Source organism: Onychostoma macrolepis, chromosome 25, assembly GCF_012432095.1.
Source record: "Onychostoma macrolepis isolate SWU-2019 chromosome 25, ASM1243209v1, whole genome shotgun sequence".
Classification (NCBI taxonomy): Eukaryota; Metazoa; Chordata; class Actinopteri; order Cypriniformes; family Cyprinidae; genus Onychostoma; species Onychostoma macrolepis.
This window is the reverse complement of record NC_081179.1, coordinates 1,894,182-1,920,293: the sequence shown is the minus strand read 5'-3', so window position 1 is coordinate 1,920,293 and position 26,112 is coordinate 1,894,182. Positions and strand designations below refer to the sequence as shown.

Sequence of the window (26,112 nt, the reverse complement as noted above, 5' to 3'; positions counted from 1 at the left end):
GGTAAAAAACATGTGGAAAAATCAATACAGTAAATTCCTTAATATTAACATAGTAGATTTTGCCCAATTTTACAGACTTTTCTTAGAGTGTAGCACACTAACTAACTAGTAATACACAGCTTAAAAGTATAATTGTTCTGAATGTATAGTTTTACTTGTTTACTAGCTAATAAAAAAACTTAAATTAATCAATCAAAAATGCGTATGTTTTAAAAAATTAAATGTATTTAAAAATATTTATTTACTAGTGCTGTCAAACGATTAATCGCATTCAAAATAAAAGTTTTTGTTTACGTAAGATATGAGTGTACTGTGTGTGTATATATATATATATATGCATGTATATATTTAAGAAAAATATGCTATGTTTATATATTAAATATATTTATATATAATATAAAATATAATAATATAAATGTAAATATTTTCAAAATATATACTGTATATGTGTATTTATACATACATAATAAATAAACAAAAACAAAAACTTATTTTGGATGTGATTAATCACGATTAATCGTTTGACAGCACTATTATTTACATTTTAATGTTATATTATGCATTTATATTAATTTACTAACAAATCTAAATTAACATATAAAATATATTTTTTGCTGAGATTTGATGTAGTGACATTGCGCAGAGACATCACAACGTCATTTTGCATTTTTTAGCAACACATCAACCTTCCTTTAGTAACTTCCCCTGAAAATTAGTTGGCAACACTGGCCCTGTCTACTATGGTTTCTCTCTCGCAGACTCTCCTCCGGGAAGCCCTGAGCAGGCCGGACTGTCGGAGTGCGGACGCGACAGCAAGGAGAACCGTGAGCCGATGATGGGCATGATGTCGATGAAGAGGAGACGCAGTGTGAAGATCAGTAGCGTGTCTCTCGAATCTTCCGCCTGGCAGAACGACTCGCTGCACATCCTCACCAACACTGCAGACTATCGCAGCATGAACGACTTCCTCATGAAGAAGGTGTGCGCATTTCCTCGTTTATTCATTTATATCAAAGACTTTAGGTTTAGTCATGCAAACATGTTCAGAAACGGACTAGAATGTATAGTTACCTCATTCATGAAACTTAGTGCAAGTTATTCATAAAACCATTCTTGTGTAATCTGTTGCATTCAGTATAGATAAATGTTGGAATTTTTGTGGCAATTTACATTAAAAATAGTTTTACGCAACAGTTGACATTAGAATGTTTTTGTGCAGCTGTAGAATTGTCACTAAAATTAAATTTTACTAAAGAATTTCTGTGTAAAGTATTAATAGTTTTATGTGACAATTTTCGAAAGAATAGTTTTACGCAACAATTTTATATCATGTAGAATGTTTTTGCGCAACTGTAGAATTCTTACTACAATTAAAGATAGTTTTACTAATGAATTTCTGTGTAAAGTATGAACTTTTATGTGACAGTCTTCGAAATAATAGTTTTACGCAACAGTGGATATTAGAATGTTTTTGCGCAACTGTAGAATTGTCACTAAAATTAAGTTTTACTAATTAATTTTTGTGTAAAGTATTACAAGTTTTATGTGACAATTTTCAAAATAATAGTTTTACGCAACAGTTGATATTAGAATGTTTTTGCGCAACTGTAGAATTGTCAATACAATTTACTTGATAGATTTACTGCTAAATTGTTTGTAAATCATTATAGCGTTAACTGTTGCATTCCGTTTACAAAATATTTTTATACAACAATTCACAATAGAATGTTTTTGTGCAGCTGTGGAAATGTACTATAATGGTTTTACAAATTAATTTCTGTGTAAATTGTTCATAAAAACCATTCTTGTGTAAATTGTCGCATTCAGTTTACATATGAATGATTTTATGTGACATTTTTTGAAAAAATACTTTTATTCAACAATTTAAATAAGAATGTTGTATTACAATGTTTTTGTGTAACTTTAGAATTGTCACTATAATTTAAGAATAGTTTCACTAATTTCTGTGTAAATTATTCGTAAACCTATTCTTCTGTAAACTGTCGCATTCATTTTAAATATGAATAGTTTTATCTGACTGCTTACGAAAGAATAGTTTTACACAACAATTTACGTTAGAATGTTTTTGCGTGACTATAATTGTCACTTCAATTTACTTAATAGTTTTGCGAAATTGATTTCTGTGTAAATTCTTCGCAAAGCCATTCTTGTGTAAACGGTTTCATTCAGTATAGGTAAATGTGGGTTTTTTGTGACAATTTAAATAAAAATAGTTTTACGCAAATATTATGTAGAATGTTTTTGCGCAACTGTAGAATGTTCATAAAGCCATTCTTGAGTAAACTGTTGCATTACGTTTACATAAAAATGGTTTTATGTATGTGACAATTTACGAAATAATAGTTTTACCTAATAATTTACTTAAAAATGGTAGACTGTAGAATTGTCACCATATAATTTAAGAATGATTTTACGAATGATTATCTGTATAAATTGTTTTTAAAACCAATCTTTTGTAAACTTCTGAATTGTTTACACACTGTAATCTTCTATAATCTTCCATATACAATTTTGATAAGAATTGTTTTATGTGACAATTTAAATAAGAAAACTTTTAACAAAAGTTTATACAAGAATGGTTTGGTGCAACTAGTGTTGTTGCAATAATTTACATAAGAATATTTTTACAAACACATATCTTTACCCGTTGTTCGTTAACCTGAGACAATCAATTTACGTAAGAATGGTTTTGCTCAACATTTTTTAATGAAAGAATGGTTTTGTGCAACTAGTATTGTCACCATAATCGATGTAACAATATTTTTACAAGCAAATATCTTTGCAAATTGTTCATAAAACCATTTGTTTAACACATTCTATTTACGCAAGAATGGTTTTGCAAAACAGTTATACAGTATAACAGTTTAACGCAACAATTTTTAAGAATGATAAAATGTGTGACTAATATTATCGGCACAATTTAAGTATGAATATTAAAAAAAAAACTTGTCCGTAAAACCATTCTTGTGTAACCCGTTACATTAAATTTACGCAAGAATGGTGTATGACTACAATTTTTGCAATCATTTTTTTTATATCCGTGTAAATTATTTCTTGCATAAAAGTGTCACTTTCAGTTTGCACAAGTAAGGTTTTACACAATTTATGTAAGAATTGTCGCAATTCAGTTGTTAAAAAAACATTATGTAAGTATGGTTTTTAAACAATTTACAGAGAAGTTTGTTCTGCCCTTGTTTCATGAAAGCAAAATTTTGCTAAATGATTCACACGGTAAAATGTGTTTAATGGAGGTCTAATTTGAAATTGGAAGAATCGTCGTATTAGCCAATATATTAAACATCTCTTATCTGACGTTTCGTAGATCAGCGATCTAGATGCTGAAGACAGTCAGAAGGACACACCTGTGGATGTGGTTTTCAAGAAGGCCCTAAAAGAGTTTCGCCTCAACATCTTCAACTCGTACTCTACTGCTCTGGCCGTGAGTTTCTCAAATTTCTCAAATTCTCAAATACAGTTCTTCAAAGCAACCCTGAAAACAATATCTCACTTCCAAAACCTCGCCTTGAATCTGTCTCACCTTCAGATGGATGATGGCAGGAGCATTCGTTATAAAGATCTCTACGCTCTGTTCGAACACATCTTAGAGAAGAACATGCGTCTGGAGCAGAGAGACTGGAGCGAGTCACCGGTTAAAGTCTGGGTCAACACCTTCAAAGTCTTCCTCGATGAGTTCATGACCGAATACAAGCCAATGGATGGAACCATCAGTAAGGTAAAGCATCTCTCTCTCTTGGTCCATAAACAAGCATCGTCCTCCAAAACACTTCTGAGACTTTGTGTTTGTTTTTCAGGCTCCTAAACCTGAGAGGAAGAAGAGGAGGAAAAAGGAATCGGACACCGTCAGTCCTTGTTTTAAACTCCATTTAGATCAATATTCTTGTGTAAAAGGCTTTATGAATTCTTGGTAACTCTATTAACATCTTCAGCACTCTGCTGTCCTCTGCAGGTGGAAGAGCACATGGGTCACATCTTTAAATCCACTCAGTACAGCATCCCGACCTACTGCGAGTTCTGTTCGTCTCTCATCTGGATGATGGACAAAGCGTGTGTCTGCAAACGTGCGTTCAGCTCTGTCATTTTTATATTTCAGCATGGAAAATTTAAACTCTTAATATTTTAATAGTTAAAAATGGAACTCAAACAAGAGTGTTTTCATGCCTTCACTCTTATTTACAGCAGTATTTTAATTCTCACAAAATACATTAAAGTGTGCTTAAAGAAAATGTTATTTTTAGTTTTAGTTAATGGCAATAATTCTGGCACAAAAATAAATTTTCTTTACTTGAAATAAAATAAACTAAATAAAATATATAAAATTAAATGTATTTTATTTCAACTAGTTGCCTAATTTTTTGTTTCAGCTAGTTCAAATTTTTCGTTAAGTTAGTTGAAGTACTAAAATAACTCAATTTAAATAAACTAAAACTTATTTAAAAAACTATGTGTATGTGTGTGTGTGTATATATATGTAATATATAATTTTTTTTTTAAGTAATAAAAATGACCAAAACATGACTAAATCTACCTAAAATTTAAATGAAAACAGAAAATATTTTTCATTTTAATTCATTTTAAAGTACAATTCAAAATATTAACAAAATCTTTCATATTAATAATACTAGAATAATACTGGTTTTGACTCAGTTCAGTCATAGTCTGGAGTTTCTCCATCAGTTTCTCTTTTCCCGTATTTTGATCCGAGTCACTAAGTGTCTGTCTGCTAGTCTTGAGAGCACATAATCAGATTTTTTCCCTGTAAATTCATCCGTTCTTTATCTGGACATGTTCGATAATGGCCTCTGGTGTCTCCGTCTCATTTTTCTGTTGATGAAAGTGGGAATCAGATCCGCCGTTAACCGTGTGCTTGTTGTTTCTGGTTTTCTTCAGTCTGTCGCTATGCGTGTCACAGGAAGTGCTGTCTGAGGATGACCACCACATGCAGTAAGAAGGTAAGAACGCCTTAAAATACCCTTACTGTGTCTCTGAGTTTTTTTCTCTTTCATATGACAAATGATCATCAGTTGCATATGACTCGTCTTTAAATCACAGAATCTTTGTACCTCAAACCATCATTACAGTCAAAAGGTTCGTCAAGACAAACTCTGATGTTGGCTTGAGAAAGCCTGTAGTAGATTTAAAAGCTTGAAGTTTGAAGGTTTTCTGTTTGAAGTCATTTTAAAGCTTGAAGTAGCGATGGTTATGAAGGCTGTACAGTCTATTAGATACATAGATTGATAGATTGAATGACAGGTTGCTAGGGCGTTGCTATGCATTTTCTAGGGTAATCTGGGTGGTTTCTAGGGTGTTGTTATGCGGTTGCTGGGGTATTTAGAATGGTTGGTATTAGGTTGCTGCTATGTGGTTGCTATGATGTTACTATGCGGCTGTGAAGGGTGTTCTGTATGGTTGGTATGCATTTGTCCAGGTTTTCTGGGTTGTTGCTAGCATGTTCTGGTAGTTGCTAGGGCGTTGCTATGCAGTTACTAGAGTATTCTGGGTGGTTGCTACTAGGATGTTGCTATGTGGTTACTATGATGTTACTATGCAGTTGCGAGGGTGTTCTGTATGGTTGGTATGCAGTTGTCCAGGTGTTCTGGGTCATTGCTGGGGTGTTGCTATGCGGTTGATAGGGTATTTGGGGTGGTTACTACTAGGGTGTTGCTATGTGGTTGCTATGATGTTACTATGCGGCTGTGAAGGGTGTTCTGTATGGTTGGTATGCATTTGTCCAGGTTTTCTGGGTTGTTGCTAGCATGTTCTGGTAGTTGCTAGGGCGTTGCTATGCAGTTACTAGAGTATTCTGGGTGGTTGCTACTAGGATGTTGCTATGTGATTACTATGCAGTTGCGAGGGTGTTCTGTATGGTTGGTATGCAGTTGTCCAGGTGTTCTGGGTCATTGCTGGGGTGTTGCTATGCGGTTGATAGGGTATTTGGGGTGGTTACTACTAGGGTGTTGCTATGTGGTTGCTATGATGTTACTATGCGTTTGTGAAGGGTGTTCTGTATGTTGGTATGCATTTGTCCAGGTGTTCTGGGTTGTTGCTAGCATGTTCTGGTAGTTGCTAGGGCGTTGCTATGCAGTTACTAGAGTATTCTGGGTGGTTGCTACTAGGATGTTGCTATGTGGTTACTATGATGTTACTATGCAGTTGCGAGGGTGTTCTGTATGGTTGGTATGCAGTTGTCCAGGTGTTCTGGGTCATTGCTGGGGTGTTGCTATGCGGTTGATAGGGTATTTGGGGTGGTTACTACTAGGGTGTTGCTATGTGGTTGCTATGATGTTACTATGCGTTTGTGAAGGGTGTTCTGTATGTTGGTATGCATTTGTCCAGGTGTTCTGGGTTGTTGCTAGCATGTTCTGGTAGTTGCTAGGGCGTTGCTATGCAGTTACTAGAGTATTCTGGGTGGTTGCTACTAGGATGTTGCTATGTGGTTACTATGCAGTTGCGAGGGTGTTCTGTATGGTTGGTATGCAGTTGTCCAGGTGTTCTGGGTCATTGCTAGGGTGTTGCTATGCAGTTGATAGGGTATTTGGGGTGGTTACTACTAGGGTGTTGCTATGTGGTAGCTAGGATGTTGCTATGCAGTTGTTGGGTGTTTTGGATGTTTGTTATGGAGTTTTTCAAGTGTTCTGGGTCGTTGTTTGGGTGTTGCTATGCAGTTGCTAGGGTGTTCTGTATGGTTGGTATGCAGTTGTCCAGGTGTTCTGGGTCATTGCTAGGGTGTTGCTATGCGGTTGATAGGGTATTTGGGGTGGTTACTACTAGGATGTTGCTATGTGGTTACTATGATGTTACTATGCAGTTGCGAGGGTGTTCTGTATGGTTGGTATGCAGTTGTCCAGGTGTTCTGGGTCATTGCTGGGGTGTTGCTATGCGGTTGATAGGGTATTTGGGGTGGTTACTACTAGGGTGTTGCTATGTGGTTGCTATGATGTTACTATGCGTTTGTGAAGGGTGTTCTGTATGTTGGTATGCATTTGTCCAGGTGTTCTGGGTTGTTGCTAGCATGTTCTGGTAGTTGCTAGGGTGTTGCTATGCAGTTGATAGGGTATTTGGGGTGGTTACTACTAGGGTGTTGCTATGTGGTAGCTAGGATGTTGCTATGCAGTTGTTGGGTGTTTTGGATGTTTGTTATGGAGTTTTTCAAGTGTTCTGGGTCGTTGTTTGGGTGTTGCTATGCAGTTGCTAGGGTGTTCTGTATGGTTGGTATTCAGTTGTCCAGGTGTTCTGGGTCATTGCTAGGGTGTTGCTATGCGGTTGATAGGGTATTTGGGGTGGTTACTACTAGGGTGTTGCTATGTGGTAGCTAGGATGTTGCTATACAGTTGTTGGGTGTTTTGGATGTTTGTTATGGAGTTTTTCAAGTGTTCTGGGTGGTTGCTTGGGTGTTGCTATGCAGTTGCTAGGGTATTCTGGGTGGTTGTCAGGCAGTTTCTAGGGTGTCTAATAGGGTGTTCTCTGTCATATGATAAATGATCTTTCTGTACAGTCACCAGTTGTGTGTGAATCATCTTTGTGCTTCAAACCTTCATTACAGTCGTCATTTTTTCATGTAATTCATTTGTGTATGTCTCTATGTATGTATGTGTGTGTGCTCAGTTTGACCCCGAGCTGTCTTCACGGCAGTTTGGAGTAGAGTTGTCTCGTTTAACGAGCGATGAGAGAGCCGTCCCGCTGGTGGTGGAGAAGCTGATCAACTACATCGAGATGCACGGCCTGTACACCGAGGGCATCTACAGGAAGTCTGGATCCACCAATAAAATCAAAGAACTCAAGCAGGGTCTGGACACCGGTGAGCTACGTGTCTATTTATGATAACATTTAGTCAAGTAGCAACTCTCACTGACAGCGCCACATGTTTGCCTTCATCGCAGATGCGAACAGCGTGAATTTAGACGACTACAACATCCATGTGATTGCCAGTGTGCTGAAGCAGTGGCTGCGTGACCTTCCCAACCCCCTCATGACCTTTGAACTTTACGAGGAGTTTCTCAGGGCTATGGGTAAGAGCATATAATGGATTTACGAAATGCTTATTTTCATACATTTTATGTCCCCAAAAACACTTGAAAATAATCTCCCAAAATCTTGAAAATAATCCTAAAAATCATAATAAATAACTTGGGATAAACTCCAACTTATCTTAAATCCCCATTGGTAAGAATTTGAGTTATTTAAAATGAACATTTTGTCATCATTCACTAACCCTCATGTTGTTCCAAACCTGTATGAGTTTCTTTCTTCTGCTAAACACAAAAGCAGATATTATGAAGAATGTTGGCAACCAATCAGTTGACGGTAGCCATTGACTAATATGGTATGGAAAAAAATATGATGGTAGTCAATGGCTACCGTTACCTATCCCTTTAAGAAGATTGTTGTGAATCCCGTTCTCTCACTATTTTCTGCAAAATACTCATATTTGGGTTGATTTATGTGGATATAATGGAGTGTGTGTTGTCGTTTTGGCTGGTGTAGGTCTGCAGGATAAACGTGAGGTGGTTCAGGGGGTTTATTCGGTCATCGATCAGCTCAGCCGAACTCACCTGAGCACACTGGAGAGACTCATATTCCACCTGGTCCGGTGAGACGATAGCCTGGATGCTTTTACTCAATGCCTGCAGCAACAGAAGAAAGCTTGCAGTAATTTTACCATGGTCAAGTTTATGTTGGTTTGTTTCAGGATCTCATTCCAGGAGGAGACGAACCGCATGTCTGCAAACGCACTGGCCATCGTGTTTGCACCCTGCATACTGCGCTGTCCCGACACCACCGACCCGTTACAGAGCGTCCGGGACATCAGCAAGACCACCGCGTAAGACACGCTATATACTGCCATGAGAACACAGTACCAGTGGACCGCATACGATGGAAGCTTATTTCAGCCTTGCAATCATTTTTCACAATTCAGATCTTTTTCCCCTCACAATTCTGAAGAAAAGTCAGAATTATGAGAGGAAAAAGTAGCAATTCCCCCCTATATTTTTATTCTGCAGCAGAAAAAACAAAAAAAAAACAGAATTGTGAGATGTAAACTCAGAATTCCTAAAAAAAAAAAAAAAAAAAGTCAAAATTGCAAGTAAACTCAGAATAAAAAGGTCAAAATTATGAGAAGTAAACTCAGAATTCAGAGAAAAAAACTAAATCTGAATTGGGAGATGTAAACTCACAATTTAGAGGAAAAAAAGGTCAAAATTGTGAGACGTAAACTTGGAATTCTGCATAAAAATAAATAAAATTGAGAGAAGTAAACTCAGAATTGAGAGATGTAAACTCAGAATTCACAGAAAAAAACTAAATCAAAATTGTGAGATGGAAACTCGTAATTCTGCGAAAAAAAGTAACAATTGTTAGAAATAAACTCGGTAAAAACTCAAAATTGTGAGTAAACTCAGAATTCTGCAGAAAAAAGAAAAAAATGTGAGAAACTCAGAATTCTGAGAAAAAACTAAATCTGAGTTGAGAGATGTAATCTCAGAATTCAGAGAAAGAGGTCAAAAATGTGAGAAGTAAACTCAGAATTCCTAAAAAAAAAATAGTCAAAATTGCGAGATAAATAAATAAAAAGTCAGAATTCCAAAATGTAAAATCACAATTATTAGTTTACATCTTTCAACTGCCAGATATAAACTGTGAGAAATTGTGAGGGGAAAAAAAGATAAAAAGTCACAATTACTTTTTTTATATTTCTATTCATTCTATAAATAAGCTTCCATTGTATACTGTATATGTTTTTTAAAAACAGCATGCAACAATAAATGCCAGCCAGTTTTCTGTACGGTTATTTAGCATGATCAATACAGTTTTCAATATGCGTGTTTTAACTTTCTCTTCTCAGGTGTGTGGAGCTGATCATCTGCGAGCAGATGAGGAAATATAAAGCCCGTCTGAAGGACATCAACACGCTGGAGTTTGCTGAAAACAAAGCCAAGAGTCGACTGACGCACATCCGGAGATCTATGGTGAGTGATACGACCCCCTCAGAGCCCCAGACTGACCCGAGACCTGCACCTTGATGCTGCCACACTCATGGCCCCGTCACCATTGAGAAACTGCACTTTCCATGAATGTGCTACATACTGAAGTGTCCCGTGAAATGTAGAGGTTAATATTTAATGTTTATTTAATGATAGTTTAAACTATGCTAAATTTGTGATTTTTTTTTTTTTTAAACATTCACATTTGATGGCTTATTTTAGCCTGTAAGTATAAATTTTATATATACATATTTATATTAATAGAAATTAAAATTATATGTGTGTGTGTTTGTGTATATATAATTTTTTCTGTTTATTTTGTTAATTTAATGTTACATTAATATCTTAATTTAGGCTAAATCTGTAATCTTTAATATTTTTATTCATTTGAATTTGATATCTTAATTTAGGTTGTAAATAATATATAAGCATAAATATTTATATATAAATATTTTATTATTATTGTCTATTTATTTTTGTTTTATTTATTGTTACATTGATAGCTTAATTTATGCTAAATTTGTATTTATTTATTTTTAAACATTCACATTTGATAGCTTAATTTAGGCTGTAAATATAATTCTTTTATATTAATATAAATTATATGTATATAATTGTATTAATCTTTTATAAAAAAAATATATTTTTCTCTTTTTTATTTTTTAATCATTCCCATTTGATATCTTAATTTAGGCTTTTTTAAAATCATTATTTTCTGTTTATTTTTCTGTTTAATGTTAATTGCTAGAATCAAATCAGACAAATCAGTGTTTTAAACCATATTCAGTCATGTCCCAAATTCTGAGATGCATGGTTGCAAAAATTGACTTTCACAGGTGGACGATCAGCTTTTTTCAAGTCTTATTTTGTCCCTCATTCATGGAAAGTGTCACACATCTTCATGTCCCCGTTCTGTTTCCGGACAGACGTTCCACTAATCCTGTTTTCTTCCCTTCACTCCTTCCCTGTCCTCTTCTCCCCATCCTCCTCTTCCAGAAACCAGTACTAATTGCGGTTAGGTTTATTGGCATTACAAGAACTGCCACCCCGGTATGTATCCACGCCACACGGCGAGTGCGTGTCCGTCCGAGTGTCAGTGTAGCGTCGTTAGCCATCCGTGGTTTGATGACGTGTTTATTTGCGCCTGTTGAGGACGTGTCCGCTACTTCTGAAATGCTGTCGTGTGATTGGTCGTGAGGAGCAGCCAGATGTCAAGTCCTGTTTATTTTCTGTTTGTCTTGTGTTAACCGAGCATGCGGCGTGCTGCTGGATCACTAACACTTCCTCTTCTTTTATTTCTCCTGCATTTGCTTCTCGCTGCGTTATTACAAAGCCAAACGCAGTGAAAAAGGTAAAGCTCAGTGACTGTGTGTGTTAGTGTGTGTCTGTGTTTAGGACGTCGCAGTGCTGTCTGTCTCCCACCTGTTCAGGTGCAGTCGTGCTAGACTTTGTGTTTTATTCATTCACATGCAAACAGTAGCCAAATTTAACCTAATAAAACTAATTAACTTATATATTTTATAATTTAATTTAACTGTAAATAGTAATTCCAAATTACCAACAATGCATTTCTCTTAGATAAAAAAGCTTTGGTTTTTACGAATTATAAACTCAAACTTTTGACATCTGAAAAATTATATTTCATCATTTTTTTTCACTTATTTTTATTTAATGTTACATTGACAGCTTAACTTGCTGTATCTGTAATGTTAATGTTTTTTTTTGATGAACAATTCATATGTGATAGTTTAATTTAGCCTATACATATGTATTTTATATGAACATAGATTTTTATAATTATTTTAAATTTTAGAATTGTCTATTTTTTGTTTATTTAATGTTACATTGATAGCTTAATTTAGCTAAATTTGTAATTATGATTTTTTTGTAAACAATCACATTTGATAGCTGAAATTAGGCTATAATTATACATTATATAATATATATATTAGTGCTGTCAAACGATTAATCGAAATTAATCCAAAATAAAAGGTTTTGTTTACATATGTGTGTATACTGTGTATATTTATTATGTATATATAAAACACACACATTATATATTTTTAGAATATTTACGTTTATGCATTTATATATTCATATTCTTATATTTTATATTATATATAAATATATTTAATATATAAACATAACATATTTTTCTTAAATATATACATGCATGTGTTTATATATACATAATAAATATACACATATATCATATAAACAAACTTATTATGGATGCGATTAATCGCAATTAATCATTTGACAGCACTAATTATATATAAAAATGTTGTATAATTAATGTCTATTTTTGTTAGTTACATTGATGACTTAATTTAGGTGTAATTAATTTTATTATAATGTTTTGTGTTTAATGTTTATTGTTATTACTATCGTAATGTTTAATGATTTCATAAAAATAAAAATGTCATTATATTTAAATAGTAATTCCAAATTACCTACAATGCTTTGCGCTTAAATACTAAAGCTTTAGTTTCTACGAATTATAAACTCAAGCTTTTGACATCTGAAAACTGATATTTCATCCATTTTAATTTATTATTATTTGTTTTTAAAAACAGCCACCCTAAAGCTTCATATCCTGTTTTCTATACACTACGGGTCAAAAGTTTGGAATAATTATGATTTTTTTTGTGTGTGTTTTTGAAAAGGTCTATCTCTTTTAATGCATTAATTTGATTAGAAATACAGCAATAATATTGTAATAATATATTAATGTTTTTACTGTATTGTAATCAACTAAATGTAGCCTTGATCAGCATAAACAGACTTTTTTCAAAAACATTAATTATTGCAAACTTTTGACCCGTAGTGTATGTGTTGCAGTAATTTCACCAAGTCCAACATGACTCCACTTTTACTCATTGAATACTCGTGTCTTGTCTGCTGTTTTCTCCAGGGTAAGGCGCGTTTACGCAAAAGCGGCCGCCACACGCCCTCACCACCCTTAAGCCCTCGGGCGGCAGAGAGGGAGGAGCCAGGCGAGGAGGGGGCGGAGTCTGGGCTGAGTGAGCAGCAGCAAGCAGCCATGCAGCAGGAGGAGAAAGTTTTGACTCAGCAGATAGAAAACCTGCAGAAAGAGAAGTTAGTAAACAATTTTTGTGTCATGGTTATCATCTGTGACCCTGGAGCACAAAAGCAGTCGTAAGCAGCACAGGTATATTTGTAGCAATAGCCAACAATACATTGTATGGGTCAAAATTATTGTTTTTTCTTTTATGCCAAAAATCATCAGGATATTAAGTAAAGATCATGTTCCATGAAGATATTTTGTAAATGTCCTACCGTAAATATATCAAACCTTCATTTTTCTTATTAGTAACATGCATTGCTAAAAACTTCATTTGAACAGCTTTAAAGGCTATTTTCTCAATATTTAGATTTTTTTGCACCCTCAGATTCCAGATTTTCAAATAGTTGTATCTCAGACAAATATTGTCTGATCCTAACAAATCATACATCAATGGAAAGCTTATTTATTCAGCTTTCAGATAATGTATAAATTTCATTTTCGACTGGTTTTGTGGTCCTGGGTCACATTTATTGTCTAGATGTCTTACTTTCGTTATCGCTTCACTTCAGGGAAGAACTGACCTATGAGATGCTGGCTTTGGATCCCAGAGCGTCCGATGACGAGATGCTGGAGTCAGAAGCGTCTATCGGGACAGCAGACAGCTCAGAAAACCTCATGGAGTCAGAAGGCGCCGCGTCCGATCAATGGGGTAATTGTTGGCAAGAAGTAGTTTTAAAGGGATAGTTCGCCCAAAAAGGGAAATTTTATTATAATTTACTCACCTTCATGTCAGTCCAAAACCCATAAGACTTTGGTTAGTCTTCAAATTAAGAAATCTTTAGCAAAACCCGAGAGGTTTCTGTTTCTCCATCGAAAGCCCAGGTTACCAAACCTTAAAAGATCCAAAAAGGTCATAAAAACATATATAGTAAAATGAATCCATATGTTTAAAACGAGTCTTGTGAAGATTCAATCTTTTGTTCTTTTTTGAAAGTCTGGGTAACCAAGGTTTAAAAGATCCAAAAAGGTCAAAAAAAGGTATCGTTAAAAAACAAATGCATATGAATCAAGTAGTTTAAAACAAGTCTTATGAAGAGATTCAATCAAATTTCCTCCACAAAAAGGTCATACAGTTATTATAATATGAATCCATATGAATAAAGTGGTTTAAAACGACTCTTGTGAAGAGATTCGATCACTTTACAGACCTTATTTAGGTGTTGAATTTAGGATGAAAACGGGGATGTGAGGTATAAACTTGCAGTCTTTATAATGGCACACATTGTATAAAGGTAATCATGTAATTTTCACAACTTTCAAAACTGTTTCATGGAGTTTTTGTCTAATGAAAGATTGGCATTAAACCGCTCTATTCATATGGATTCATTTAATGACACCTTTATGAACTTTTTGGATCCTTTGAGTTTTGGTTACCTGGGCCCGGTTGCATTAAAGTCCTTAAGTAATTTGATTTAGGGCTATCCCTGAGGGGAAAAAATTCCCTGAGGTAAGGGATTTCTTTAAGAGCGTTGCAACAAACGTCTTAACTGTCACACTTACCTAAATGTTTATACTAAGCGTTTCACGGTAGTTCCTGGCAACATACGGCAATGGGCGCCGCGGTTGCTATAGTTACTACATCTCACAATAAACATAGATATGTATATCTCTCACAATAAACAGAACATAACAAAATACAAACCTAACCAACTAAAACACGAACAAATATACGAGCGCTGCCCGTTTCTGCGCTGTTTTGTGTACAGTCGTTACCGAGGAAACCGCTTTGTTTCTAAAGTGAAAGCGCCTCCTGCTGAACAATGGCGGAAATGTTATTAAATGTGAAAATTAACCCATGTTTTGATGCTGCAAACACACAGAGTTGTAAATGTGAGCAGGTGGATTGACAAGAAGATAATGCATTATAAAAATCTAAACAGTTAAGGCATACATTACATTTATATTGTTATTTAATTAATGTAGGCTAATAATTGATTCATAATAATTGTTTAAATTAATATAATAATTGATACAACTCATCCCTTTTCTTAAAAAAAATATATACAATTTTTTGTTTTGTGAAAACCTGTAAGTCATGTATTTTACAGTCATTTTACAGTTTAATATGTTACCTAGTCATTGCCCTACTATGCTTATATGATATTTTATTTGTGCAGGTCTTAAAAATGTCTTAAGTCTTACATTTGAGCTTAAAAATACTGAGATTAAGATGATTTAAGGGAGCTGTTTTGGTCCCTTAAATTTATCAAGGTGAAATAGTTACTAAGGACTTTGTAGCAATGCTTAAGGGAACACTTAGATAATTAAGGGGAATACTTAATGACAGCCTTAAGGTTCCTTTAAGTTGACCCTTAGGATTTTTCTTGCAACCCAAGTTTCACTAAGGGTTCCCTTAACCTTATAACTAAGGGATTTCTTAGCTTAAGGGCTTTCATGCAACCGGGCCCTGGACTTTCAATGGAGAGACAGAAGGCTCTCAGGTTTCATTTAAAAATATCTTCATATGTGACCCTGGAGCACAAAACCAGTCTCACAGGTATATTTGTAGCAATACCCAACAATACATTGTATGGGTCAAAATTATACATTTTTCTTTTATGCCAAAAATCATTAGGATATTAAGTAAGCATCATGTTCCATGAAGATATTTTATAAATTTCCTACCATAAATATATCAAAACTTAATTTTTGATTAGTAATATGCATTGCTAAGAACTTCATTTGAACAACTTTAAAGGTGATTTTCTCAATATTTAGATTTTTTTGCACCCTCAGATTCCAGATTTTCAAATAGTTGTATCTCAGCCAAATATTGTCAGATCCTAACAAACCATATATAAATGGAAAACGTATCTATGCAGCTTTCAGATGATGTATAAATCTCAATTTCAAAAAAATTGACTCTTATGACTGGTTTTGTGGTCCAGGGTCACATTTGTGTTTCCAAAAGTCTCATGGGTTTGGAACAACATTGCACATGATTTGAAGCGCCAAATGTCTCCTTTGCAGAAAAAAGCCCCGGCGCGTCGTCGGCGACACGCTGGAGGAAGTCCGAGTCCAAAAGCAGACGTGGTTTACGCCGACAGCCTGAATCTCTGGACTCGGTGGACTCGGCCGTAGCCTCGCTGTCCTCCGTGTCGTCCACGCCTCACTATCGCTTTCGCTCGTCCTCTTCCGGGCCGCTATTTTCGTCCGGCTCTCCCGGGGAATTGCACATTCTCCCCGATCAGGAGGGCTCCGAACAGGCTTCCCTGACCACCCGATGTGCCTCCAGCTCTGAGAAAACCCATCCGCGGCCCAGAGGGAACCGAAGCTGCCCGCCAAAGCCCCGTGAGCCGGGAGAAGGCGGCGGCGGCGGCAGCGGCCGGAGAAGAGAGCATGACTTCGGTTCTTCTCAGCCTTTGGTGCTGTATGGGAGTAATGAATTTATGGTGTGACGATGATGGTGTCCAACGTTAGCCGGAGCTGGTAAAGCAGAAACACCAATGGATGTCCAAATGACATTTGAAGAGAAAGAAGATGCTTGGAAACCAACCTTCAATTGCTCGCCCTTCCAGTGAACAAACTGTTTGGAAGGTACTAAAAATGATGCTGATGAACGACCTACTGACTGTAACGGACCTGCTGGACCGGTCTGTTTTTCACAACAAGAATAGCTGAACAGGGAAAGAGCGATTTTTAATCAACGCGCAATGTTCATTTTCATGTTTACAGAACTGAGCCAATGAGACTTCAACTGACTGCATGCCGTATTGCTACCATTTTGTTTTCACACTATGATTAAAACCTTTGATAAAGTGCTAAATATGTAAAATAATATTATATTATTGATAAGGGTCGAACGAATCGTGTAAATAGCTGAAATCCTTGTGCTGCTGGTTGATCCATGTGAAAATAACGTCTTTTTGTGTTGCAGATTGAAAACTAGAGCGTGTGAATCTGGGGTCTGTGTTGTTTCTTATGGGCGAGTCTGACAAAAACGCACATGATTTAGGTCTTATTTCATCCCATTTTTTGCATAAAGCAAACAATCTTCGGTTTGAAATCGGCAAAATTGGTTTGATTGTTGAGTGAAATCTGAACTGGGCATGTGCTTTAACCCACGTTATTTGCTTTTTTTTGGTTCCAGGAACACGTTTTCCATTCAGATGAAAAAGCAAAAGGATGATAAGGGATGAAAAGTCAGATGTGTGTGTTTGTCTCATCATCATTTGCTGTAGTTTTACTCGCCATCCTATTTTTTTTTTCTCATCAGTGTTATGTGCAACCAAATCAGGACTTGAAAATATATTTTGTTTTTTGGTAAATTGCTTTTTTAAAGTATATTGTGTTTTACACATGCTAATATTTTATTGTGAATTTCAAGTATATGAATATTTTTGGTGTTCCATTGTTGCCATCTGGAGTCACATGTTTAGTTGGCCATAACATCCTTTCTGTTTAAAAACTTAGATTTAATTTAGGGCTAATTTATCACAAACATCCTCTGCTGTGGATTTTTACCCTTTAAACTGTCATTAGTAGATTAACATGCAAATTTATAGCAGTAAAGTTCATGGAAAAACAAGGACACGTAATGGCAAAAAGCTCAAAGCTTTAGTATGAACTATATAGTACGTTTACGCAGTCAACATTACTGTTTATGTGCAGGGAATGTGTCTCCAGAAGCTGTTTACTCTTTTCGATGTGCTGTTACAGATATCTATGTCTATATCTATGTCATATCAGTCATAGCCTATTGCAAGAAACCATCACCATGGTGCAATATCACAAGAGACATTAAGCTATGTTTTTATGTTCTGATAAGTATACTTTGGTACTGTCCTAACCTTTAAGTCCACTAATGCTCAAAACTGGGCGGTAAGAAGGAAACGGTTGTTTGTCGCGTCCTGCATAAGTGAATGTAATCACTGTAGCATGCCACACTATTGTCAAATTTCTCTTTTACAGCTACTGTATTTAAGACCATGTTTGAGGCCGGAAACATACTCTGTGCAAAAAACGCAAACCCGAATGCAGTCCCTAACATATTTAACATGTATTAAGGTGTGGTCTCAAATTTCAACAGCATTTTGTGTGAAAAAGGTCTGTTATCCATTCCTACTGGATTGCTGTTGGAATGACTGGATTTCATCTGCAAAATTTCACCATGCAAGAGTAAATGTATATAAATGCACCTTTTTACTGTGGCTTCATAACTCATTGGGTTACGGAGGCCATTTCTGACACTTAAAAAACAAAAAAACAAAACGTGCTTTAATGAGTCAAACTGAAAAGTTGAAACTGACTTGGCATAATGACATAATTATGACATACTAAGTTGTAATTATGACTTTAAAAATTGAAATTATGATATTCTGTACTAAGTCATAATTATAAAATAAAAGTCGAAATTGAGTTTGACGCAGTTATGACATACCAAGTCTATAATTATGATTTTAAAAGTTGAAATCGACAAAAGGTCAAAATGTCATAACTTAAATTACAAAATCATCATTTTGACCTTTTGTCGATTTCAACTTTTAAAATCATAATTAAAAGTTGAAATTATGACTTTAAAAGCTGACATTGACATACTAAATTGGAATTACAAGTCAAAATTTAGATATAAAGGCAAAAAAGTATTTATATCTTAATTTTTTAATCTCATAATACTTAGTATGTCAATTTTGAGTTTTAAGGTAATCATTTCGATTCATAACGATGCCTTTTTATGTCATAATTTCGACTTGGTTTATGATCATTTTGGCACTTAAAGTCATAATTATGTCTAACTATGTCATAATTAAGATGTGGCGGAAATGGGCTTGTTAAACCGGATTTAGGTAGCTAGCAATAAACATGTTGACAGGTTAACTAACATTACCTTAATTCTCTTCAAACTGTCGCTCCACTGCGCGAGTTGCCCTGAAAGAGAAAAAACTAAACAAACTGACCGTTATGTTAATGAGCTTCAAGCGCGCTCTTCAGAATGCTGACACGTGATCCTGCGTGTGCGCGCATGCACTCGTGTAGAGTATGTTTTTTGGCGCAAGACTGTTGTTTTTAAAAACAAGGGATGTAATTGAGTGATGTAATATCTTGCATATGACGATTACTTTACGTTGAATGATCCTGCTCTGTGTGTTTTGATGGACTGACAGTCTCTACAAACAGATTTGTGCTTTCAGAGTTTGTGTTTGTGCTCTTGCGAGCGCAGTTGTAAACAGTGCAATTTGTGTAATATTTCTTTAATGTGTAAATGTAAGGATGTTAAAAAAAAAAAAAAAATTAACATAATCATTGTCTTATTAAAAAAGAAGAAAATAAACCTGCTGATGTTTTTCTTAGTCTGTCGAGAGAGAGAGAGAACGGGAGAGCGGAAACCTATGCTTTCTATATAAACAGTATTGGAATGAATGGAATTTAATTAAATCTTTTAAATTCAAATATCATAACTCAAAAACATATTAAGAAATTTACAAAAAAGTTTTTAGGCATGAATATCTATGACGGCATTTTAGTGCCATGTTAAAAATAAAAATAAAAAAAAAATCTAAAATTACGAGATTAAAGTCTTAAATATTTCGAGAATAAAGCTGAAATTATGAGAATAAAGTTGAAATATTTTGAGAATAAAGTCAAAATATGAGAATAAAGTCGGAATATTTTGAGAATAAAATCAAAATATTTTGAGAATAAAGTTGTAATGTTTTGAGAATAGTCAATGTTTTGAGAATAGTCAATATTTTGAGAAAGTTGAAATATTTTGAGAGTAAAGTCAAAATTATGAGAATAAAGCCTTGTTTTGAGAATAAAGTCAAAATATTTTAATAGTCAAAATATGAGAATAAAGTCGTAATGTTTTGAGACTAAAATCGAAATTACAAGAATAGTTTAAATATTTCAATAAAGTCAAAATATGAGAATCAAGTCACGAGAATAAAGTTATGTTTTGAGAATAGTCTAAATATTTTGAGAATAAAGTTGAAATGTTTTGAGAATAAAGTCGAAATTATGAGAATAAAATTGTAATGTTTTGAGAATAAAGTTGAAATATTTTGAGAATGAAGTCAAAATATTTTAATAGTCAAAATATGAGAATAAAGTCGTAATGTTTTGAGACTAAAATCGAAATTACAAGAATAGTTTAAATATTTCAATAAAGTCAAAATATGAGAATCAAGTCACGAGAATAAAGTTGTTTTGTGAATAGTCTAAATATTTTGAGAATAAAGTCAAAATTATGAGAATAAAGCCGTAATGTTTTGAGAATAAAGTCAAAATTACGAGAATAAAGTTGAACTTTAATTGCTACGATTTAATTCTCGTAATTTTGACTTTATTCTCAAAATGTAAAACCTTTAATCCCGTAATTTTAGATTTTTTAACACTAAAACGCCGTCCTACTTTTTTCGAGACAAAAGTGCGTTATGAGTGTTCAAAGCCGTTGAGATAGCGGCACAGTAAGGGTTAAGAAACGGTGACACACATTTGAGAAGGTTTCGTTGCCGTGGTGATTGTTTTTAAGGGGCGTGTGCTGTTATCTGCTGACTGTGAATGGATTCATCATCAGTGCTCAGAATAAAAGCGAACGAGCTCGGAGGAGAAACGAAACCGATCTGACACGACAACATGAGCGAGATTCAACGCGAGAAACCCGCTGGAGCTCATCTGAAGCGCTCGCTGATCGAGCTGATCATGTGTTTGATGAGGCCGATCGCGCGAGTCTTCCCGTGGCTCTTCCGGTGGATCTCGAGCGGTGAGTTCACGCGTTTGCTCTGTATATCGTCCAGAAGGCTGAAAACAAAAGCTCTGTTTATGTGGAGCGGCTGAAAGCCTGTTGTTTGTTGTTTCGCCACCGAGCTAACTATAGTGACTCAGAATCACAACTTCCGCCGAGCCGCTCCTGCTGTTATCCAGCGTCACGCGCTCAGATCCGTCAGTCTGTGTTAGACAGGTAGCAGCCTCTCAGGTGTGCTGTTGTGGAGGAAACTCTGGGGATTGTTTAGTGAGGTTGTTGTTGTGTTTTGAACAGGTAACATCATGATACGCGATGATGAAGAGACGCCCGTGTTTTTTGACCTGGAGACCACCGGACTAGGTACTGCAACTCTTCTGTAAACTTTTATTAGATTAAAATGTATATAGGGTTTATATATATATATATATATATATATATATAACAAATCCTACAATATTTCAGTATTTTAGTGTAAAATTACATTCAGTGTGTTTTTAAATATTTTTATAATAGTTTTTAGTATTTTTTATTTTTTTTTGTTAAAGGCTTTTTAACAACATTATAATCTTTTTTTTAATAAATTATAAAAATGTTTAAAAAACAATGCATGTAATTCTACAGTGAAATATTGTTAAAAAAACCTCACCAAAATTCTACATTAAAGGGGTGGTTTACTGCTTTTTTTCTTTGCTTGATTGTGTTTATGGGGTGCAATATAACATGTCTTCGTGTTTCGTTTGTTAAAAAACGCCTTATTTTTTATATATTTCACCTTTATTGTAAGCCGCTTTCTCCTGTCATTTGAACGACCGGTTGACTTCCTGACGCCCGTTTCACACCGCAAGCGTGAGCTTCGCGGCAGCATCACGTCAGCGTAACTACAGCGTCACTGCATCTGCAGACTCACCAGAGTATTCACACTGGAAGCGTTTGTTCAGCGTCACAGCAGCGGCTCCAAAGCGACATATTTCTTTACAAAGACAACTATAAATTTGTTTTAGAAGTTGGTCAGTTATAAACTTGAAAGTTTTGAAGTCTTGGGGATTAGCGTGTAAATGGTCAACAACAAAAACATCTCCTATCATGTTGTTTCAGTCATACTCAAATATAGAAAGTGCTGTTTATACTGTTTTTTAAAAATTATTATTATTTTTAATAATATATACTTTACCCATATCTCCATTTCTTATAGAAGCTGTCAATAATGAATGAATAATGAATTTATTATGTAGGCCTACTGTATATACTCCATTGTAACTTAAGATCCTGAGCAAGATGAATTGTTCGTTGTGAGTTTGATAAAATGCTTTAAGTTATAATTTGCTTATGGCAATTAAAAATTAAAAACAAGTTAAAATGGGTAAATATTCTACACATTTTTAATTGTTCATTTTCTTTCCTGACATACTCCAATTAGTCTTAAAACACACTAGACATGCTTATTCTGTGCATTTTAGCACGTTTTGTGTGAAATATTTATTTTGTCCATCAAAGTGTGCTGTCACTTTAATTGAGCGTGAGCGGCGCAGCAAAATAGACTCGGCGCCGAAACCATCGCTGCAGCGCTGCTCACGCGACGCTCCTGCTCGACGCCACGCGCTGCTCCTGCTCCCGGTGTGAATGCACTCATTTGTTAACATGGGCGCCGAAAAATACGCTGCTCACGCGCCGCTCACGCTGCGGTGTGAAACGGGCGTGATTCTATGAAACCACGCCCTCAGAAACAGGCGACGGGCTCTGATTGGTTAGTTGGGCCGGTGTGTTGTGATTGGCTAAACTGCGTACTGCACATTGTCCGGAAACTTCACGCCCATTACCTTCACGAGCGACAGCTGCATGTGCTGCGGTCAAATGTAAATAATGGTGTCAATAATAATGGAAGTAATAATCAAAAATAATGGAAGTTTGCTGTTGTGATTACATATTGAAGTTCATACACGTTTGTCTTATACACACAAAATAGCAGTGAACTAACTGGCTACTAACCAAACAGCGTTGGCTTGTGTTTACGTTCTTGATCAAATCGAAAAATTACGTCATAAAGTATACATGGAAAATACATTTACATAATTAGTACATAATTACAAATTCGGGTCCAAAATGTTTGTACGTGTTTGTCATAGACACACGAAATAGCATTTAACTAACTGGCTACTAAAGCCAGCGTTGGCATTTGTTTACGTCCTTGATAAAACTAAAACATTACGTCTGAAATTATACATGCAAATACATTTAAAATGATGAAATCTTACTCACAGGTTGTGGCCCAACAACTTCTGCCTCTGGTTTTAAAGTTGGACCCGCTCCATGTTTTAGTAATAGTTTCTGTGTGAAACCGGCATTGAACTCGTGTAGATTCTGGAAGCTGTCTTCCGTAAAATGCGCAGCACAGAGAGCTAAATTAGGATTGTAATTGTCAGGAACATAATCAAACATAAATTTTAACCATTGTTGACGAACTACAGCGTCCGTAGGAAGCCCGAGCACAGAAGACCTGACAGCTGGGTGAAAATAACACCGTTTCGACGGCACGGCTACAACTCTCCACTATAACTCTTCCTCTTCGACAAAGCCGCAGAACATGGCCTTGCCCCCTCTTTGGCATGTTTCGGAGGGAGGGGTTGATGCAAATTTATGGGTTTGTTACGTATGCAACCCGGGAAGTATCTCGTTGTAGTCCCATATGAGTCGTTTTTGTAGGCATTAAACTTCCTGATTTTTAAAAGACGATATCTCCACTTACTTTGAACTTTCAGCGCAGCAACTTTGCAGATACTGTTCATGCACCAACAGCAACATTACACACTATTTAAAATGAAAAAAGTGAAATTGCAGTAAACCACCCCTTTAAAGAATTTAAATTCTTAACTGTATAAGTTAAAAATGTTATATTTAAAAACACAATGTCATTTCACACTAAAAATTTTTAATATCCAAAATATTGTGTTTTATAACAAAATGCTGCATTAAAAAATATATGTATATTTAAAAACACAATGCACATCATTATAAAGTAAAATATGTGACCCTGGAGCGCAAAAGCAGTCATGAGTAGCACAGGTATGTTTGTAGCAATAGCCAACAATTGCATTGTATGGGTCAAGATTATACATTTTTATTTTATGCCAAAAATCATTAGGATATTAAGTAAAGATCATGTTCCATGAAGATATTTTGTAAATTTCCTACCGTAAATATATCAAAGCTTAATTTTTGATTAGTAATATGCATTGCTAAGAACTTCATTTGGACAACTTTAAAGGCGATTTTCTCAATATTTAGATTTTTTTGCACAGATTCCAGATTTTCAAATAGTTGCATCTCAGCTAAATATTGTCCGATCCTAACAAACCATACATCAGTGGAAAGATTATTTATTCAGCTTTTGGATTACCCTCATAACTGGCTTTGTGGTCCAGGGTCACATATTGTCACAAAACAAAATAACTATAAACCACACATGCATTTTAAAAGCTCCCCCCCCCTACAGTAAATATCTTGTTCTCTCCTCAGACACGTCTGCGTGTGATATCGTGCAGCTGTCGGCCATCAGCGGGGACCGGAGGTTTAACGTGTATATGCTGCCGCGCTGCTTGATGACGGACGGCGCGTCTCGAGTCACAAGTCTGACTGTAAACGGCCCCGATCTGCTCTTCAAACGCCGTCCAGTACAGACCGTCCCTCACAGACGGGCTCTGAGCGACTTCATCTGCTTCCTCAAGACCCTCCACAGGCCCTTTCTGGTGGGACACAACAGCAAGCGCTTCGACTGGCCCGTCCTGACCCGCGTCCTGGCCCAGTTTGAACTGCTGGAGGAGTTTGAGAGCACGGTGTCCGGATGCGTCGACACGCTGCCGCTGAGCCGGGAGATGTTCCAGCTGCCCAAATACTCGCAGCAGTTCCTCGTCCAGCACTTTCTGCAGGATTCATACGGCGCTCACGACGCCAGCGAAGACGTCCGGACCCTGCAGGACCTCTACAGAGTCTGGGATCCTTCTGAGGAGCTCGTGAAGAAGCACAAAATCAGCCTGTGATGCACAGCTGCAGCTCACTGCTTCTGTGCTTGTACAAGAATTATCAAGTTGCACTGAACTGAGGGATTCAGAGATATTCAATATTTTATATGTACGGTCAAACCAAAAATTATTCAGACACCAGATATTTTTTTTTACTAGTGGGTGCAGGACACTATTTTGCTATCCTTCCTTACATAAACTATAAAGTAAACTGTGACATATTATACCCCAAAAATTCTTCATACAGTGGACTACCAGTAAAAATTATTCGGACGATGAGCATGTTTTTCTTTAATTGCTAATGCAATCTTTTTCCATCACAGACTGAACAAAATGAAGCATCTCTTGGTAATTGATTGAGCTAAACTTGTTCTTAAATTTAACAGCTGACAGCCATTCAACCAAATTCATTACATACCTTTCTATCAAAGTTATCTGACGTTATCAAGATCAGTATGTTCTGACACAGTTCATATTTTATTACCATTTTCTAAACTATAGAGAATAATCTGTGATAATGTGGGAAATGTTGAAGGTGTCTGAATAATGATTGGTTTGAATTTATATATTAGTGCCTTATAGTGGATGCAATCATTTTACAATGAAAACATTTTTTTTTGGCTGATGCAACTCCATAACGGTTCATATCAATTTCATCTAATACATTTTTTTTTTCCTGAAGATCTCAAAAGTACTGAATATGCAGCGGTGCAATATGTGTTTTCTAGTGCAATGTTTACATTATTTTCTGAGTTCACTGACAAAGCCGTCTGTAAATTATGGCACAATATTAAAAAAAACTATTTTAAGATTTCTTTTTTTTGTGTGTCACATGTTTCGATTTGGTTTCTGTTTTAGTCTAAAATCAGGTTTTGGTTTTCAGAGCCAGTTTTGCTTCCCCTCAGGTGTCAGAGTGAATATAACTCATTTCATTTCTACATTGTTACATACTGACATTATGCATTCATTAACTGGAACCATTAAATATGAACCACTTTAGAACGCTTGATTGTCTTTTTATTTTAGTTTAGCGAATTAGATGCATTTGTTTTGGACCATTACTTAAACTGTGTATAAAATATATATGCAACTTTATATGAAATGTTTTTATATAATTTGTAATATGTGTATTTAATATAAACCACGTAGTCAACAAAATGCTAAATTAGAAAAAAAAAAAACTAATGAAAATGTTTTCAAATAATGCATGTAATTCTATAGTTAAAAACATTGTAAAATTAATATTAACCAAAACTTAACCCTAACACTAAAAAATGTAATTAACCAAATAAAAAACTATAT

At 35.4% G+C, this 26,112-nt stretch overlaps 2 protein-coding genes across 4 annotated transcripts in view; both read left to right on the top strand.

Annotated features, from left to right (window-relative positions):
• myo9ab (myosin IXAb) overlaps positions 1–19,381 on the top strand; it is a 116,257-nt gene extending 96,876 nt beyond the window's left edge. For all 3 annotated transcript variants that reach the window (XM_058766327.1, XM_058766326.1, XM_058766328.1), the window contains 16 exons: positions 759–979; positions 3,344–3,460; positions 3,566–3,754; positions 3,834–3,881; positions 3,989–4,100; positions 4,930–4,991; positions 7,645–7,837; positions 7,920–8,048; positions 8,524–8,629; positions 8,729–8,860; positions 9,884–10,007; positions 11,019–11,072; positions 11,356–11,373; positions 12,937–13,121; positions 13,620–13,759; positions 16,081–19,381. In XM_058766327.1, the coding sequence (XP_058622310.1) occupies positions 759–979; positions 3,344–3,460; positions 3,566–3,754; positions 3,834–3,881; positions 3,989–4,100; positions 4,930–4,991; positions 7,645–7,837; positions 7,920–8,048; positions 8,524–8,629; positions 8,729–8,860; positions 9,884–10,007; positions 11,019–11,072; positions 11,356–11,373; positions 12,937–13,121; positions 13,620–13,759; positions 16,081–16,508 (2,258 nt within the window). In that variant the 3' untranslated portion in view covers positions 16,509–19,381. The remainder of the gene's footprint in view (positions 1–758; positions 980–3,343; positions 3,461–3,565; positions 3,755–3,833; positions 3,882–3,988; positions 4,101–4,929; positions 4,992–7,644; positions 7,838–7,919; positions 8,049–8,523; positions 8,630–8,728; positions 8,861–9,883; positions 10,008–11,018; positions 11,073–11,355; positions 11,374–12,936; positions 13,122–13,619; positions 13,760–16,080) is intronic.
• A 1,037-nt stretch (positions 19,382–20,418) lies between these two features.
• Positions 20,419–25,621, top strand: plex9.1 (PML-like exon 9.1). Its single transcript, XM_058767576.1, has 3 exons — positions 20,419–20,812; positions 21,089–21,154; positions 24,308–25,621. The coding sequence occupies exons 1-3, from the start codon at positions 20,686–20,688 to the stop codon at positions 24,826–24,828; spliced, it is 714 nt and encodes a 237-aa protein (XP_058623559.1). The 5' UTR covers positions 20,419–20,685; the 3' UTR covers positions 24,829–25,621.
• Positions 25,622–26,112: the final 491 nt, after the last annotated feature.